At 44.6% G+C, this 12744-nt stretch overlaps 1 protein-coding gene across 2 annotated transcripts in view; it reads right to left on the bottom strand.

The window, feature by feature from the left end:
- Positions 1-1850: 1850 nt before the first annotated feature.
- TTL (tubulin tyrosine ligase) overlaps positions 1851-12744 on the bottom strand; it is a 38584-nt gene continuing 27690 nt past the window's right edge. Inside the window, exons 6-7 of one of the 2 annotated variants that reach the window (XM_009443118.5) lie at positions 11836-11979; positions 1851-3589 (exon numbers count right to left, since the gene is read on the bottom strand). In XM_009443118.5, coding sequence (XP_009441393.2) covers positions 3475-3589; positions 11836-11979 — 259 coding nt within the window. In that variant the 3' untranslated portion in view covers positions 1851-3474. The remainder of the gene's footprint in view (positions 3590-11835; positions 11980-12744) is intronic. The other variant, XM_054678175.2, reaches the window with a different exon arrangement.

Genomic DNA, 12744 nt, shown 5'->3' on the forward strand with positions numbered 1-12744 from the left:
CCATGTCTTTGCTAGTAGAGCCTCTCACCACACTTGCAAGAGGGCTGGACCTCCCCTTGCTTGATGTAGCCTCCACTGTGAATGAAAACACACTTTGTCGCTTCGATCCCAGTACATTTCCAGCACTCCCAGGTGTTCCATGTATGTGGCAATCATCCCACAGAGCTAGTGACACATCATGTCAGCTGGTACCTATGTCAGCACCTGCTCCACTATATCATACAGATGCTGAGGCACTTAAATGTTCTTGGTAAAATGGAGTTCATAATTGCCATAGGAGTTGAGTTTTGGGGAAAGGGACTTTCAATAATTAATACCCTTAATACATATTTAGCAGATTTATAATTTCATGTCTGTTTACATTTGTTGTCAAAGCTTCATAAACTATTTATGTAAATGAAAGCATGTTTGAGTTTCCAAATGCTGCTATGACAAGCAAACAGAGAAACTGCTTAGACAACACCTGCTTGTGCCATAAATACATACGGCAACATCCGGTCATTCTTAAAGAAATGCTTGTGTTTCCAAAAAGAATTTTTTTTTTTTTAAGTCATAAGCCTTATGCAATTCTTCCAAGATAATAATGTGTTTGTCCTTCCTTCTCAAGCATGGTTCAAGGCATCTCAAGGCATATTGCTGTCTGAGGTTCTGATTTAACTGGCCGGGGGTAGAGGGGAAGAGTGGGCACTAACAATTTTTAAAAGCTTCACAGTCATTCCAGCATGTAGTCAGTGTTGAGAACCTTGGTACTAAAGGCTCTTGCATCTTCCTACTGTCACTTGTCCTCATCAATAGCCTTTGAGGTAGTCCCTGGGTCAGGCAATGATCTCTTTCATGGGCTAAGAAACTAAGGCACAGAGAGGTTAACAGGCTCCTCTGATACTGTGCAGTCAAATGACAGAACCATGATTGCAACTGACATTTCCAAATAAACCATGACTCCTCCGCCCGCAACGGGTAGCACTTACATGGACCAAAAGTATGAAGCCTGACTGGGAGCCAGGCATGACCTTCTGTGTCAAGGACATCATGGAAGGGAAAGGAACAGTTCTGAACCAATCATTCCGCATGAACAGAAATAAATACATAAAGCCAGGCTTGGTGGTGTGCACCTGTAGTCTCAGCTACTCAGGAGGCTGAGACGGGAGGACTGCTCAAGCCCAGAAATTCGAGGCTGCAGTGTGCTATGATTACAACTGCGAATAGCCACTGCAATCCAGCCTGGGCAACATAGTGAGACCACGTCTCTGTAAAATTTTATTTTAAATTTATTTAAAATTTATTTAAATTTATTTAAAATTTAAAATCAAATTTTAAAAATTTAAAAAATATTTTTAAAAAAGGAAATAAGTTCCTAAGATACTTATTGGAAGCCACATGAGGAATGAGGCATAACTTTTTCTTTTCTTAAAAGTCTTACTTCCCTCTTATATATGCCATTGAGTCAGGTTTCTCAGAAAATCCATCAAGATTCACAGACTTCCTGACATCTGAATTCTTAGCTCTGTTACTGTGAGGGCTAGAAAACTCGTGAATGTCTCTATAATTTGGGTCCAAAAGATAATTACAAACCTCTGTTAGCATGTGACAGCAACACAAAAATGCCCGTCCTTTCCCTGTCACCCGCCCACCTGGACTTTGCCTGTCCTTTCCCTGTCACCCGCCCACCTGGACTTGCCAAGGACCCAGAACCCTACACGTTCTAACTGGGTGTACGTCTCCCCAGGATCCGATCAGGTCTCATTCCCATCTCAGAATTTCCCAAACACCAACCCGTCGGCTGCGTTGGGCCTCAAGGATTAATGACTACAACTGACTGTTTTATTTTGCTCTGCAGGCAAACTTTTAAATCTGTATTCTGGGTAACCCCCAGGACGTTTATTTTGTAATTCCAAATTTCCATGAGAGCCAGTTCACCTGGGACCTTCTCCACTTCACCCCAAGGTAACACCCTCACATCCTATCAACTATTGCTGTACCTAAGAAATAATTTCTATCATTATTGCCTTTTTCATTGTAAGTTCTCACATCTCATCATGTTCAAGGAGGCATTGATTTTCTCCTCTTTTGTAAAAGTCTCACTTGACTGCAGAAATGTTTTCTTGAGCCAAGTAGAAACGAGGAATGGAGCACACATAGGCATGAAGAAAGAACATAGCACGTTCTGGTGGGGAGGGCAGTTTTCAATGGGTTGCTGTGATTTCCAGGACACTCTAGGAAGGGCCTGTTTACTCAGCTTACACTGAACACAAATGACATCTTGTTCTCCCTACTGCTAGTGATGTGGCCTCCTGAAAAGCCTATAAAGTATTAGTTAATCCAGTAAGTGGAAGCCACTTCTAACAGTACACATTTGTTGAGATTTACAAGACACTGTGTGGAGATGAAACCACTTCTTTCCCATTTTAGAAGACTTTCCCATTCAGGCAGGATATATACTCTCCTAATACCTACAGGCACAGGAACTCGAATCCTTCCTGGAAGGAAACCTGTCCCTCTAGCTACTGCAGAAAGTGCTTGGGGGCATAAAAAGAACAAAAAGGGGGAAAGCAACCTTTGTCTGGGGCAGGGCCACTTGGGGAGTGGAATTTTACTGACTCCTGATCCTCAAAGAGGTTTTTACAAACGTTTAAAAAAAAGTAAAAAAAAAAAAAAAGGGAACTAGGCAAAACTGCATTTAGAATTTTGGTTAAAGCAAAGAAAATTGAGAAAATTGAATCATCATATTTTCAAAGACCTACCATATTCAACCTATTAAGTAAAGCAATATATCATGTTTTTTTCTCTCTCATGCTTATTTGATGCTTACAGGTTCAGGGCAGACTTGCCACTTTGTTTCTAAAACATGCAGAGAGCAGACTTAGAGCAGCATATGCTGTTTTGGGGCCCAACCCGCACAAACCCTGACAGGTGACTGACCAAACACCATCAGGAAGGTGATGAGGGAAACCACCTTTGCCGAGAGGCCAGTGCACAGCACAAAACTAAGGACTGTTGGTGCATGCTTGTACAGAGCTTAGTGTGGCAGAGTGTTACCAAAGGGATGGGCGGGGAACACACAGGCAACCTCCAATATGCTCTGACGTCCAATCCACAGTCCAGAGCAGTGGGGCTGCAGCCGGGCATGGAGCTAAGGCACTAGGGCTGCAGTGGGTGGGAGGCACCGACCAGAGGTCCCAGTGCCCTGCCGTTCCCGGGGAGAGGGGAAGGAGCTCTGCTCACAAAGCTGCCTTTGTGTACCAAAGTTGTTTTCAAAAGTCTCAACAGCACTGCTGAGAGCTACACCTGGGAAGCCCCCTGAGCAGCCCTCTCTTTGGGAGCTGCCTCCTCTGCTCACGTGCCTTCTTCCATCTCATCTTTGCGAGTTGCCTTTCTTTCCCCTGCTGTGGGCTGGATAAAGAGCAATCCAGTCATTTCACCATTCCCTAGAGCAGGACCCCGTACTTTTTCCAAGGCAGCAGGGAGTGCCCTCCGTCACAGCTTGATGAAGGCAGCTGGCTGGGTCTGAGGTTGCTCCACATCTGGGGGTGGGAAGACACTGGAAATGGCTATGTCCACGATGCCCTGGCACAGTTCTGCATAGAGCTTCCTGAAATGTGTTTTTAAAAATATCATTGAGGATGTTCATCGAAGTACAAGCAAAAAAAAATAGATGTTTTTTGTTTTTGAGACACGGTTTTGCTCTGTCTCCCAAGTTGGCGTGCAGTGGTGCGATCATGGTACATACACTGCAGCCTCAAATTCCTGGGCTCAAGGGATCCTCCCACCTTAGCCTCCCAAGTAGCTGGCACTATAGGTGTGCCCCACCATGCCCAGCTAATTTTTAAATTTTTTGTAGAGACAGGGTCTTGCTATGTTGCCCATGCTGCTCTTGAACTCCTGAGCTCAAGCAACCCTCTCACCTCGGCCTCCCAAAGTGCTGAGATTACAGGTGTGAGCCACCATGCCTGGCAGTTTTTCTTGTTTTTGTTTTTTTACCAAGATCTGCCCTAGAAATTCTATATCATGACCACATTTCTAAAACTGGTTGCCACTCAGCCAGAGAGAAAGGTCGGGTTACCCGCAAAGGGAAGCCCATCAGACTAATAGCGGATCTCTCGGCAGAAACTCTACAAGCCAGAAGAGAGTGGGGGCCAATATTCAACATTCTTAAAGAAAAGAATTTTCAACCCAGAATTTCATATCCAGCCAAACTAAGCTTCAAAAGTGAAGGAGAAATAAAATCCTTTACAGACAAGCAAATGCTAAGAAATTTTGTCACCACCAGGCCTGCCTTACAAGAGCTCCTGAAGGAAGCACTAAACATGGAAAGGAACAACTGGTACCAGCCACTGCAAAAACATGCCAAACTGTAAAGACCATAGATGCTAGGAAGAAACTGCATCAACTAACGGGCAAAATAACCAGCTAACATCATAATGACAGGATCAAATTCACATATAACAATATTAACCTTAAGTGTAAATGGGCTAAATGCTCCAATTAAAAGACACAGACTGGCAAATTGGATAAACAGTCAAGACCCATCAGTGTGCTCTATTCAGGAGACCCACCTCACGTGCAGAGACACACATATGCTCAAAATAAAAGGGATGGAAGAAGATCTACCAAGCAAATGGAAAACAAAAAAAGCAGGGGTTGCAATCCTAGTCTCTGATAAAACAGACTTTAAATCAACAAAGATCAAAAGAGACAAAGAAGGCCATTACATAATGATAAAGGGATCAATTCAACAAGAAGAGGTAACTATCCTAAATATATATGCACCCAATACAGGAGCACCCAGATTCATAAAGCAAGTCCTTAGAGACTTACAAAGAGACTTAGACTCCTACACAATAATAATGGGAGACTTCAACACCCCACTGTCAACATTAGACAGATCAATGAGACTAAAAGTTAACAAGGATATTCAGGACTTGAACTCAGCTCTGCACCAAGCAGACCTAATAGACATCTACAGAACTCTCCACCCCAAATCAACAGAATATACATCCTTCTCAGCACCACATATCTCACTTATTCCAAAATTGACCACATAATTTGAAGTAAATTGACCACATAATTGGAAGTAAAGCACTCCTCAGAAAATGTAAAAGAACAGAAATTATAACAAACTGCCTCCCAGACCACAGTGCAATCAAACTAGAAATCAGGATTAAGAAACTCACTCAAAACTGCTCAACTACATGGAAACGGAACAACCTGCTCCTGAATGACTACTGGGTACATAACGAAATGAAGGCAGAAATAAAGATGTTCTTTGAAACCAATGAGAACAAAGACACAACATACCAGAATCTCTGGGACAGATTTAAAGCAGTGGGTAGACAGAAATTTATAGCATTAAATGCCCACAAGAGAAAGCAGGAAAGATCTAAAATTGACACCCTAACTTCACAATTAAAAGAACTAGAGAAGCAAGAGCAAACACATTCAAAAGCTAGCAGAAGGCAAGAAATAACTAAGATCAGAGCAGAACTGAAGGAGATAGAGACACAAAAAACCCTTCAAAAAATCAATGAATCCAGGAGCTGGTTTTTTGAAAAGATCAACAAAATTGATAGACCGCTAGCAAGACTAATAAAGAAGAAAAGAGAGAAGAATCAAATAGACGCAATAAAAAATGATAAAGGGGTTATCACCACTGATCCCACAGAAAGACAAACTACCATCAGAGAATACTACAAACACCTCTACACAAATAAACTAGAAAATCTAGAAGAAATGGATAAATTCCTGGACACATACACCCTCCCAAGACTAAACAAGGAAGAAGTTGAATCCCTGAATAGACCAATAAGTGGCTCTGAAATTGAGCAATAATTAATAGCCTACCAACCAAAAAAAGTCCAGGACCAGATGGATTCACAGCTGAATTCTACCAGAGGTACAAAGAGGAGCTGGTACCATTCCTTCTGAAACTATTCCAATCAACAGAAAAAGAGGGACTCCTCCCTAACTCATTTTATGAGGCCAGCATACCAAAGCCTGGCAGAGACACAACAAAAAAAAGAGAATTTTAGACCAATATCCCTGATGAACATCGATGCAAAAATCCTCAATAAAATACTGGCAAACAAAATCCAGCAGCACATCAAAAAAACTTATCCACCATGATCAAGTGGGCTTCATCCCTGGGATGCAAGGCTGGTTCAACATACGCAAATCAATAAACGTAATCCATCATATAAAGAGAACCAAAGACAAAAACCACATGATTATCTCAATAGATGCAGAAAAGGCCTTTGACAAAATTCAACAACCTTCATGCTAAAAACTCTCAATAAACTAGGTATTGATGGGACATATCTCAAAATAATAAGAGCTATCTATGACAAACGCACAGCCAATATCATACAGAATGGGCAAAAACTGGAAGCATTCCCTTTGAAAACTGGCACAAGACAGGGATGCCCTCTCTCACCACTCCTATTCAACATAGTGTTGCAAGTTCTGGCCAGGGCAATCAGGCAGGAGAAAGAAATAAAGGGTATTCAATTAGGAAAAAAGGAAGTCAAATTGTCCCTGTTTGCAGATGACATGATTGTATATTTAGAAAACCCCATCATCTCAGCCCAAAATCTCCTTAAGCTGATAAGCAACTTCAGCAAAGTCTCAGGATACAAAAATCGATGTGCAAAAATCACAAGCATTCCTATAAACCAATAACAGACAAACAGAGAGCCAAATCATGAGTGAACTCCCATTCACAATTGCTTCAAAGAGAATAAAATACCTAGGAATCCAACTTACAAGGGACGTGAAGGACCTCTTCAAGGAGAACTACAAACCACTGCTCAACGAAATAAAAGAGGACACAAACAAATGGAAGACCATTCTATGCTCATGGATAGGAAGAATCAATGTTGTGAAAATGGCCATACTGCCCAAGGTAATTTATAGATTCAATGCCATCCCCATCAAGCTACCAATGACTTTCTTCACAGAATTGGAAAAAACTACTTTAAAGTTCATATGGAACCAAAAAAGAGCCCACATTGCCAAGACAATCCTAAGCCAAAAGAACAAAGCTGGAGGCATCACGCTACCTGACTTCAAACTATACTACAAGGCTACAGTAACCAAAACAGCATGGTACTGGTACCAAAACAGAGATATAGACCAATGGAACAGAACAGAGCCCTCAGAAATAATGTCATACATCTACAACCACCTGATGTTTGACAAACCTGATAAAAACAAGAAATGAGGAAAGGATTCCCTATTTAATAAATGGTGCTGGGAAAACTGGCTAGCCATACATAGAAAGCTGAAACTGGATCCCTTCCTTACACCTTATACAAAAATTAATTCAGGATGCATTAATGACTTAAATGTTAGACGTAAAACCATAAAAACCCTAGAAGAAAACCTAGGCAATACCATTCAGGACATAGGCATGGGAAAGGACTTCATGTGTAAAACACCAAAAGCAATGGCAACAAAAGCAAAAATTGACAAATGGGATCTAATTAAACTAAAGAGCTTCTGCACAGCAAAAGAAACTACCATCAGAGTGAACAGGCAACCTACAAAATGGGAGAAAATTTTTACAATCTACCCATCTGACAAAGGGCTGATATCCAGAATCTACAAAGAACTTAAACAAATTTACAAGAAAAACTCAAACAACCCCATCAAAAAGTGGGCAAAGGATATGAACAGACGCTTCTCAAAAGAAGACATTTATGCAGCCAACAGACACATGAAAAAAATGCTCATCACTGGCCATGAGAGAAATGCAAATCAAAACCACAATGAGATACCATCTCACACCAGTTAGAATGGTGATCATTAAAAAGTCAGGAAACAACAAGTGCTGGGGAGGATGTGGAGAAATAGGAACACTTTTACACTGTTGGTGGGACTGTAAACTAGTTCAACCATTGTGGAAGACAGTGTGGCGATTCCTCAAGGATCTAGAACTAGAAATACCATTTGACCCAGCCATCCCATTACTGGGTATATACCCAAAGGAATATAAATCGTGCTGCTATAAAGACACATGCACACGTATGTTTATTGTAGCACTATTCACAATAGCAAAGACTTGGAACCAACCCAAATGTCCATCAATGATAGACTGGATTAAGAAAATGTGGCACATATATACCATGGAATACTATGCAGCCATAAGAAAGGACGAGTTCATGTCCTTTGTAGGGACATGGATGAAGCTGGAAGCCATCATTCTGAGCAAACTATCACAGGGATAGAAAACAAAACACTGCATGTTCTCACTCATAGGTGGGAACTGAACAATGAGACCACTTGGACGTAGGATGGGGAACATCACACACCAGGGCCTGTCGTGGGGTTGGAGGAGGGGGGAGGGATAGCATTAGGAGTTATACCTAATGTAAATGATGAGTTAATGGGTACAGCACACCAACATGGCACATGTATACATATGTAACAAACCTGCACATTGTGCACATGTACCCTAGAACTTAAAGTATAATAATAACAAAATGTCAAAAAAATAAAGAAAAAAACTGGTTGCCACTGTATATACAAATGCTTCAGAAGGCTTTGCACGAAGATAAAGCATTCCCTCAGCAAATACTTACGGAAGGCCTTGCAGGTGAACAAGGCACACAACTGGCAGGGAAGGCAGGCATTTCAAGAGCATGTAAGAGCCACCTTGCATTACAGAGAGGGGCAGGCCCTACCCAGGAAAAGGACCAACTCAGCATAATTGAAGGGACACTGGAGAAGACTCCCCAGTGACAGGGGAAGACTCCCCAGTGACAGAGGAAGACTCCCCAGTGACAGGGGAAGACTCCCCAGTGACAGGGGAAGACTTTCCAGTGGCAGCTAAGCCAAGACCCAGGGATGAATAGAAGGCAGACGGAGAATGGATGACAGGGTAGAAATAAAGAAGAAGGGGCGGATACACACACACACACACACACACACACACAGACACACACACACCCACACACCCACAAACAGTTTCTTCTGATGAGTTAATCTGATGGCAGTTAGTGCAATGAAGGAAACTGCAAAGGCTCTGCCTAGAGAAAATCAGAGCTAGGACTGTTCAGAGAAAGCTTCCTCAAGATGTTTTGGTAAAGAAAAAGCCAGCCATGGTAAGGCTGGTGGTGGTGGTGGTAATGGTGGTGGGGATTCCACGCACAGGTGACAGGAAGCACAAAGGCCCACTGCAGATAAGAGCAATCAAGGGAAATGGTGACTTGGGATGAAGCTGGAGAGGTGGGTAAGGCAGCGGCCTTGCAGGTGGAGGGAGGAGTCTGGTTTGTGTCCTAGGTGCAATGGCAAGTCTGGAGAATGGCATGGTCTGGTGTCGACTTTACACACTGGTTGCTCTGGGAGGATGGATTTCACTGGCGCAAAAGCAGAAGTGCACCCCAGTTAGAAGGCTCCATGCCAAAACCTTCACTATGGTGGAAGACGCCCTGTGCAGGGGTGACAGTGCAAATGGAGGGCAAAGGACTCCGGAGGCTAGAGGTACAACCCACAGGGCCCTGATGGGCAGGACTTGAGGGGAAGGGAAGGCAGAGGCAGGATCACTGTCAGGTTCGAGCTTAGTCTCTGTGGGGGATCAGGGGGTGGTGACCGACCAAGATGGGTAAGTCTGGGAGGCAGACCGGAGACATTCTGGCAGGGAAGGCAGGTGCAGATACTAGTCTGCATCTCTGGGCTGTGATGTAATTTGGTAATTTCAAAATCATGAAGTTGGATGAGATCACATACACAGAGAGGAGACAAACACCCAGGCCTAAGACCAGAGGCACTGGATGAAGAAGACGGAGTCCAGCTTGCCCACACCTCACCAGGCAAGCCTGCCCAGCACCACGTGTCCAGCCACGACAGGAGAGCAGCTCAGCGAGTGCTGTCGGTTGCCTCGAATGCTGCTGACAGTTCCAAGGGGGTGGGGACAGAAAGAGGCTGCTGGAGGTGGCAATAAGGACTTGGCTGGGGACCTGCAAAGAACAGTTTCTGTGAGGCAATCAGGATGGGAGCCAGCCTGGAATGGACTGGAACACGGATGGGAACAGAGGAATAGAAGCTGCTCTCCAGAAGCTTGGCTGTGAAGGGAACTGGAGAAGGCGTGATCATTGGAACAGGATGTGGCACCAGGGGAGGACATCTTTTTGAATAGTTGGGAAAATCTGCTGGGACTGCATATGCTGACAAGAATTATGCATCAGAGAGGGAAAAAGGTGACAATGTTAACTGCCAGATGAGAGGACAGGAGCGGGAGGAGGGTAAGGTCTAGAGCACCATGGAGGGACAAACCCCTGATAGGAAAGGACAGTGGGTGAGACTGGGCACACCACTGTTGATTTGGTGAGGGAAGGTGCGGAGCCCTGCCTTATTCTGCCCTTAGCCCATCTAACTTGCGTTTGGCCTTCAGATCTCAGTTCCAACATCACTTCCCATCGTGGGCCCTTGGCTCAGTTACGTTACCTTTCAACATCCTTTGTTCTCCATTGAAGCACTTGTCCTCGCTTGTAATTGACATCTGCCTGGTATCTGTCTGCTCACAGTCTCTCCCCACGAAAGGTAGGGCCTGTGTCTCTCTTTGCTCCCCACTGTGAACCCATGGCCTCATACAGAGCCTGGCCAGGTAGGCAGCACCTAATAAGCACTTGTCGGCTGCAGAGACTGATGAACAAGATGGAATCATGCAATCATGCCTGTCGTAACCATCAGGCAATGGCAAAGGCCTAGCTTCTAAGTAAAGAACAACTTTGGTGTGTTGACTTCGTCCCTTGCAGGTACGGGACTTTCTCTTAAACATTTTGAAAAATCACTCAATTTCTGCAAGATGTAGATGGGAACCACGAAAGGGTCTTGACATGATGAAAGAGGATCTTCAGAAGAACCCTCAGCACAAGAGAATTGAGTCCGAGTGACTTTCCCTGACACGTAAGGCCTTCCACAGAAGGTCCTCTCTTACCTTCCTTCCTCCTTAATGACCCCATGACGCTCATGCTACAACCAGCCTTCTCCCGAGAGAAGCAGAAGTTCCGGAGAGCAGGTTCTCAGGAGCTTCTGTTCCTCTGGGCATCTCCCAGACCTGCAGAGCCCGGGACAGGGTGAGAGCCCACAGGACGCTGCACCTCTTTTGGAAGACTCTCCCCACCAACTTTTGGTGCAGCGGAACCCTCTTTTCTTGCACCCCAGCTCCAGACCCCCCATGTCTAAGATGCCTTCTCTGACTCCTTCCTGCCTCAGGAGGCTCTGAACTTCTGGGTCACCACATCATAGGATCCTGCTCACTCAGCTTGTCACATGGGTCTCTCTGGCGGTAATGAACTTTAACACTCTCATGGCATCTCCCACCCACCTGAGCACAGGCTATCTGCTTACATTTTTTACTTTTGAGACAGGGTCTCTCTGTCGCCCAGGCTGCAATGCAGTGGTGCAGTCATAGCTCACTGCAGCCTCAACCTCCCAGGCTCAATGATCCTCCCACCTCAGCCTCCCGAGCAGCTGGGACTATAGGCACACAGCACCATGCCTGACTAATTTCTGTATTTTTTGTAGAGATGGGGTTTTGCCATGCTGCCCAGACTGGTCTTGAACTCCTGGGCTCAGACGGTCTACCTGTCTTGGCCTCCCAAAGTGCTGGGATTACAAGCATGAGCTACCACACTGGGCCTATCTGGTTACAATACACGGGGAAATAGGAAAGGAAGTGACTCAGCAAAGACCCCTGCCAGATAGAGTCCTCCCAAGGGTCTCCTATCACTGTGGCATCCTCCCTCACAGCAGTCAAAGTGACGACACTTGTACCCACAGACTATCCCAACTGCAGAACCAACTTCCCACTTGTAAAAACACAATGACGTGCAGGCTTACTGAGCACATGCAGGGGCACCGTTGACCTCAATGAGCCACACCTTCAGCTCCTCATCGACCATGAAGTCAAAGCCGAAGAGCTGGAAGCTCTGGTAAGGGAGGTGCTTGGTGCTAATGGCAGGCTCCACGCTCAGGAGGCAGTTCCTATGAGGCAGGAGGGGAAATGCTCATTAGAACGGGGTGGTCAAAGGAGAAGGAAGACATGAGGTGTGCTTGAAAGATTTTATATGAGATGAATACAAATATCAGCTTATCAGCTTTAATTCTCTGTTTCCTTTTTTTTTTTTTTTTTGAGACGGAGTTTTGCTCTTGTTGCCCAGGCTGGAGTGCAATGGCATGATCTTGGCTCATGGCAACCTCCGCCTCCTGGGTTCAAGAGATTCTCCTGCTTCAGCCTCCCGAGCAGCTGGGATTACAGGCATGCGCCACCACACCCAGCTAATTTTGTATTTTCAGTAGAAACAGGGTTTCTCCATGTTGGTCAGGCTGGTCTCGAACTCCCGACCTCAGGTGATCCACCCACCTCGGCCTCCCAAAGTGCTGGGATTACAGGTGCGAGCCACCGTGCCCGGCCTAATTCTCTCTTTTCAACTTATTACCATTAGGTTATTCAAGAGAATGTTACTTATCAAGCATTTGTTAGAAAACTCTGCAACCACTCGTGTTCTTCCAGGCAAAAGCCACTTTCCCATGTCTCAAGAAGCAGTAGAGTGCCGAGTCATTGTGGCCTCTGTAAATGAAGATTCTTCCAACAGCTGGGCTGCTGCCATGTTTGTTTATAACACATAAAACATTTCCATGTATTTTTGCCATGTGAAGAATGGACTGCCCTTTGGTGAAGGGCAGGATTTGCAAAAAAAAAAAAAAAAAAAAATGTTGACCTCACGATGTCACTAGTTCTAGTTCCAA

Source organism: Pan troglodytes, chromosome 12 (assembly GCF_028858775.2).
Source record: "Pan troglodytes isolate AG18354 chromosome 12, NHGRI_mPanTro3-v2.0_pri, whole genome shotgun sequence".
Lineage (NCBI taxonomy): Eukaryota > Metazoa > Chordata > Mammalia > Primates > Hominidae > Pan > Pan troglodytes.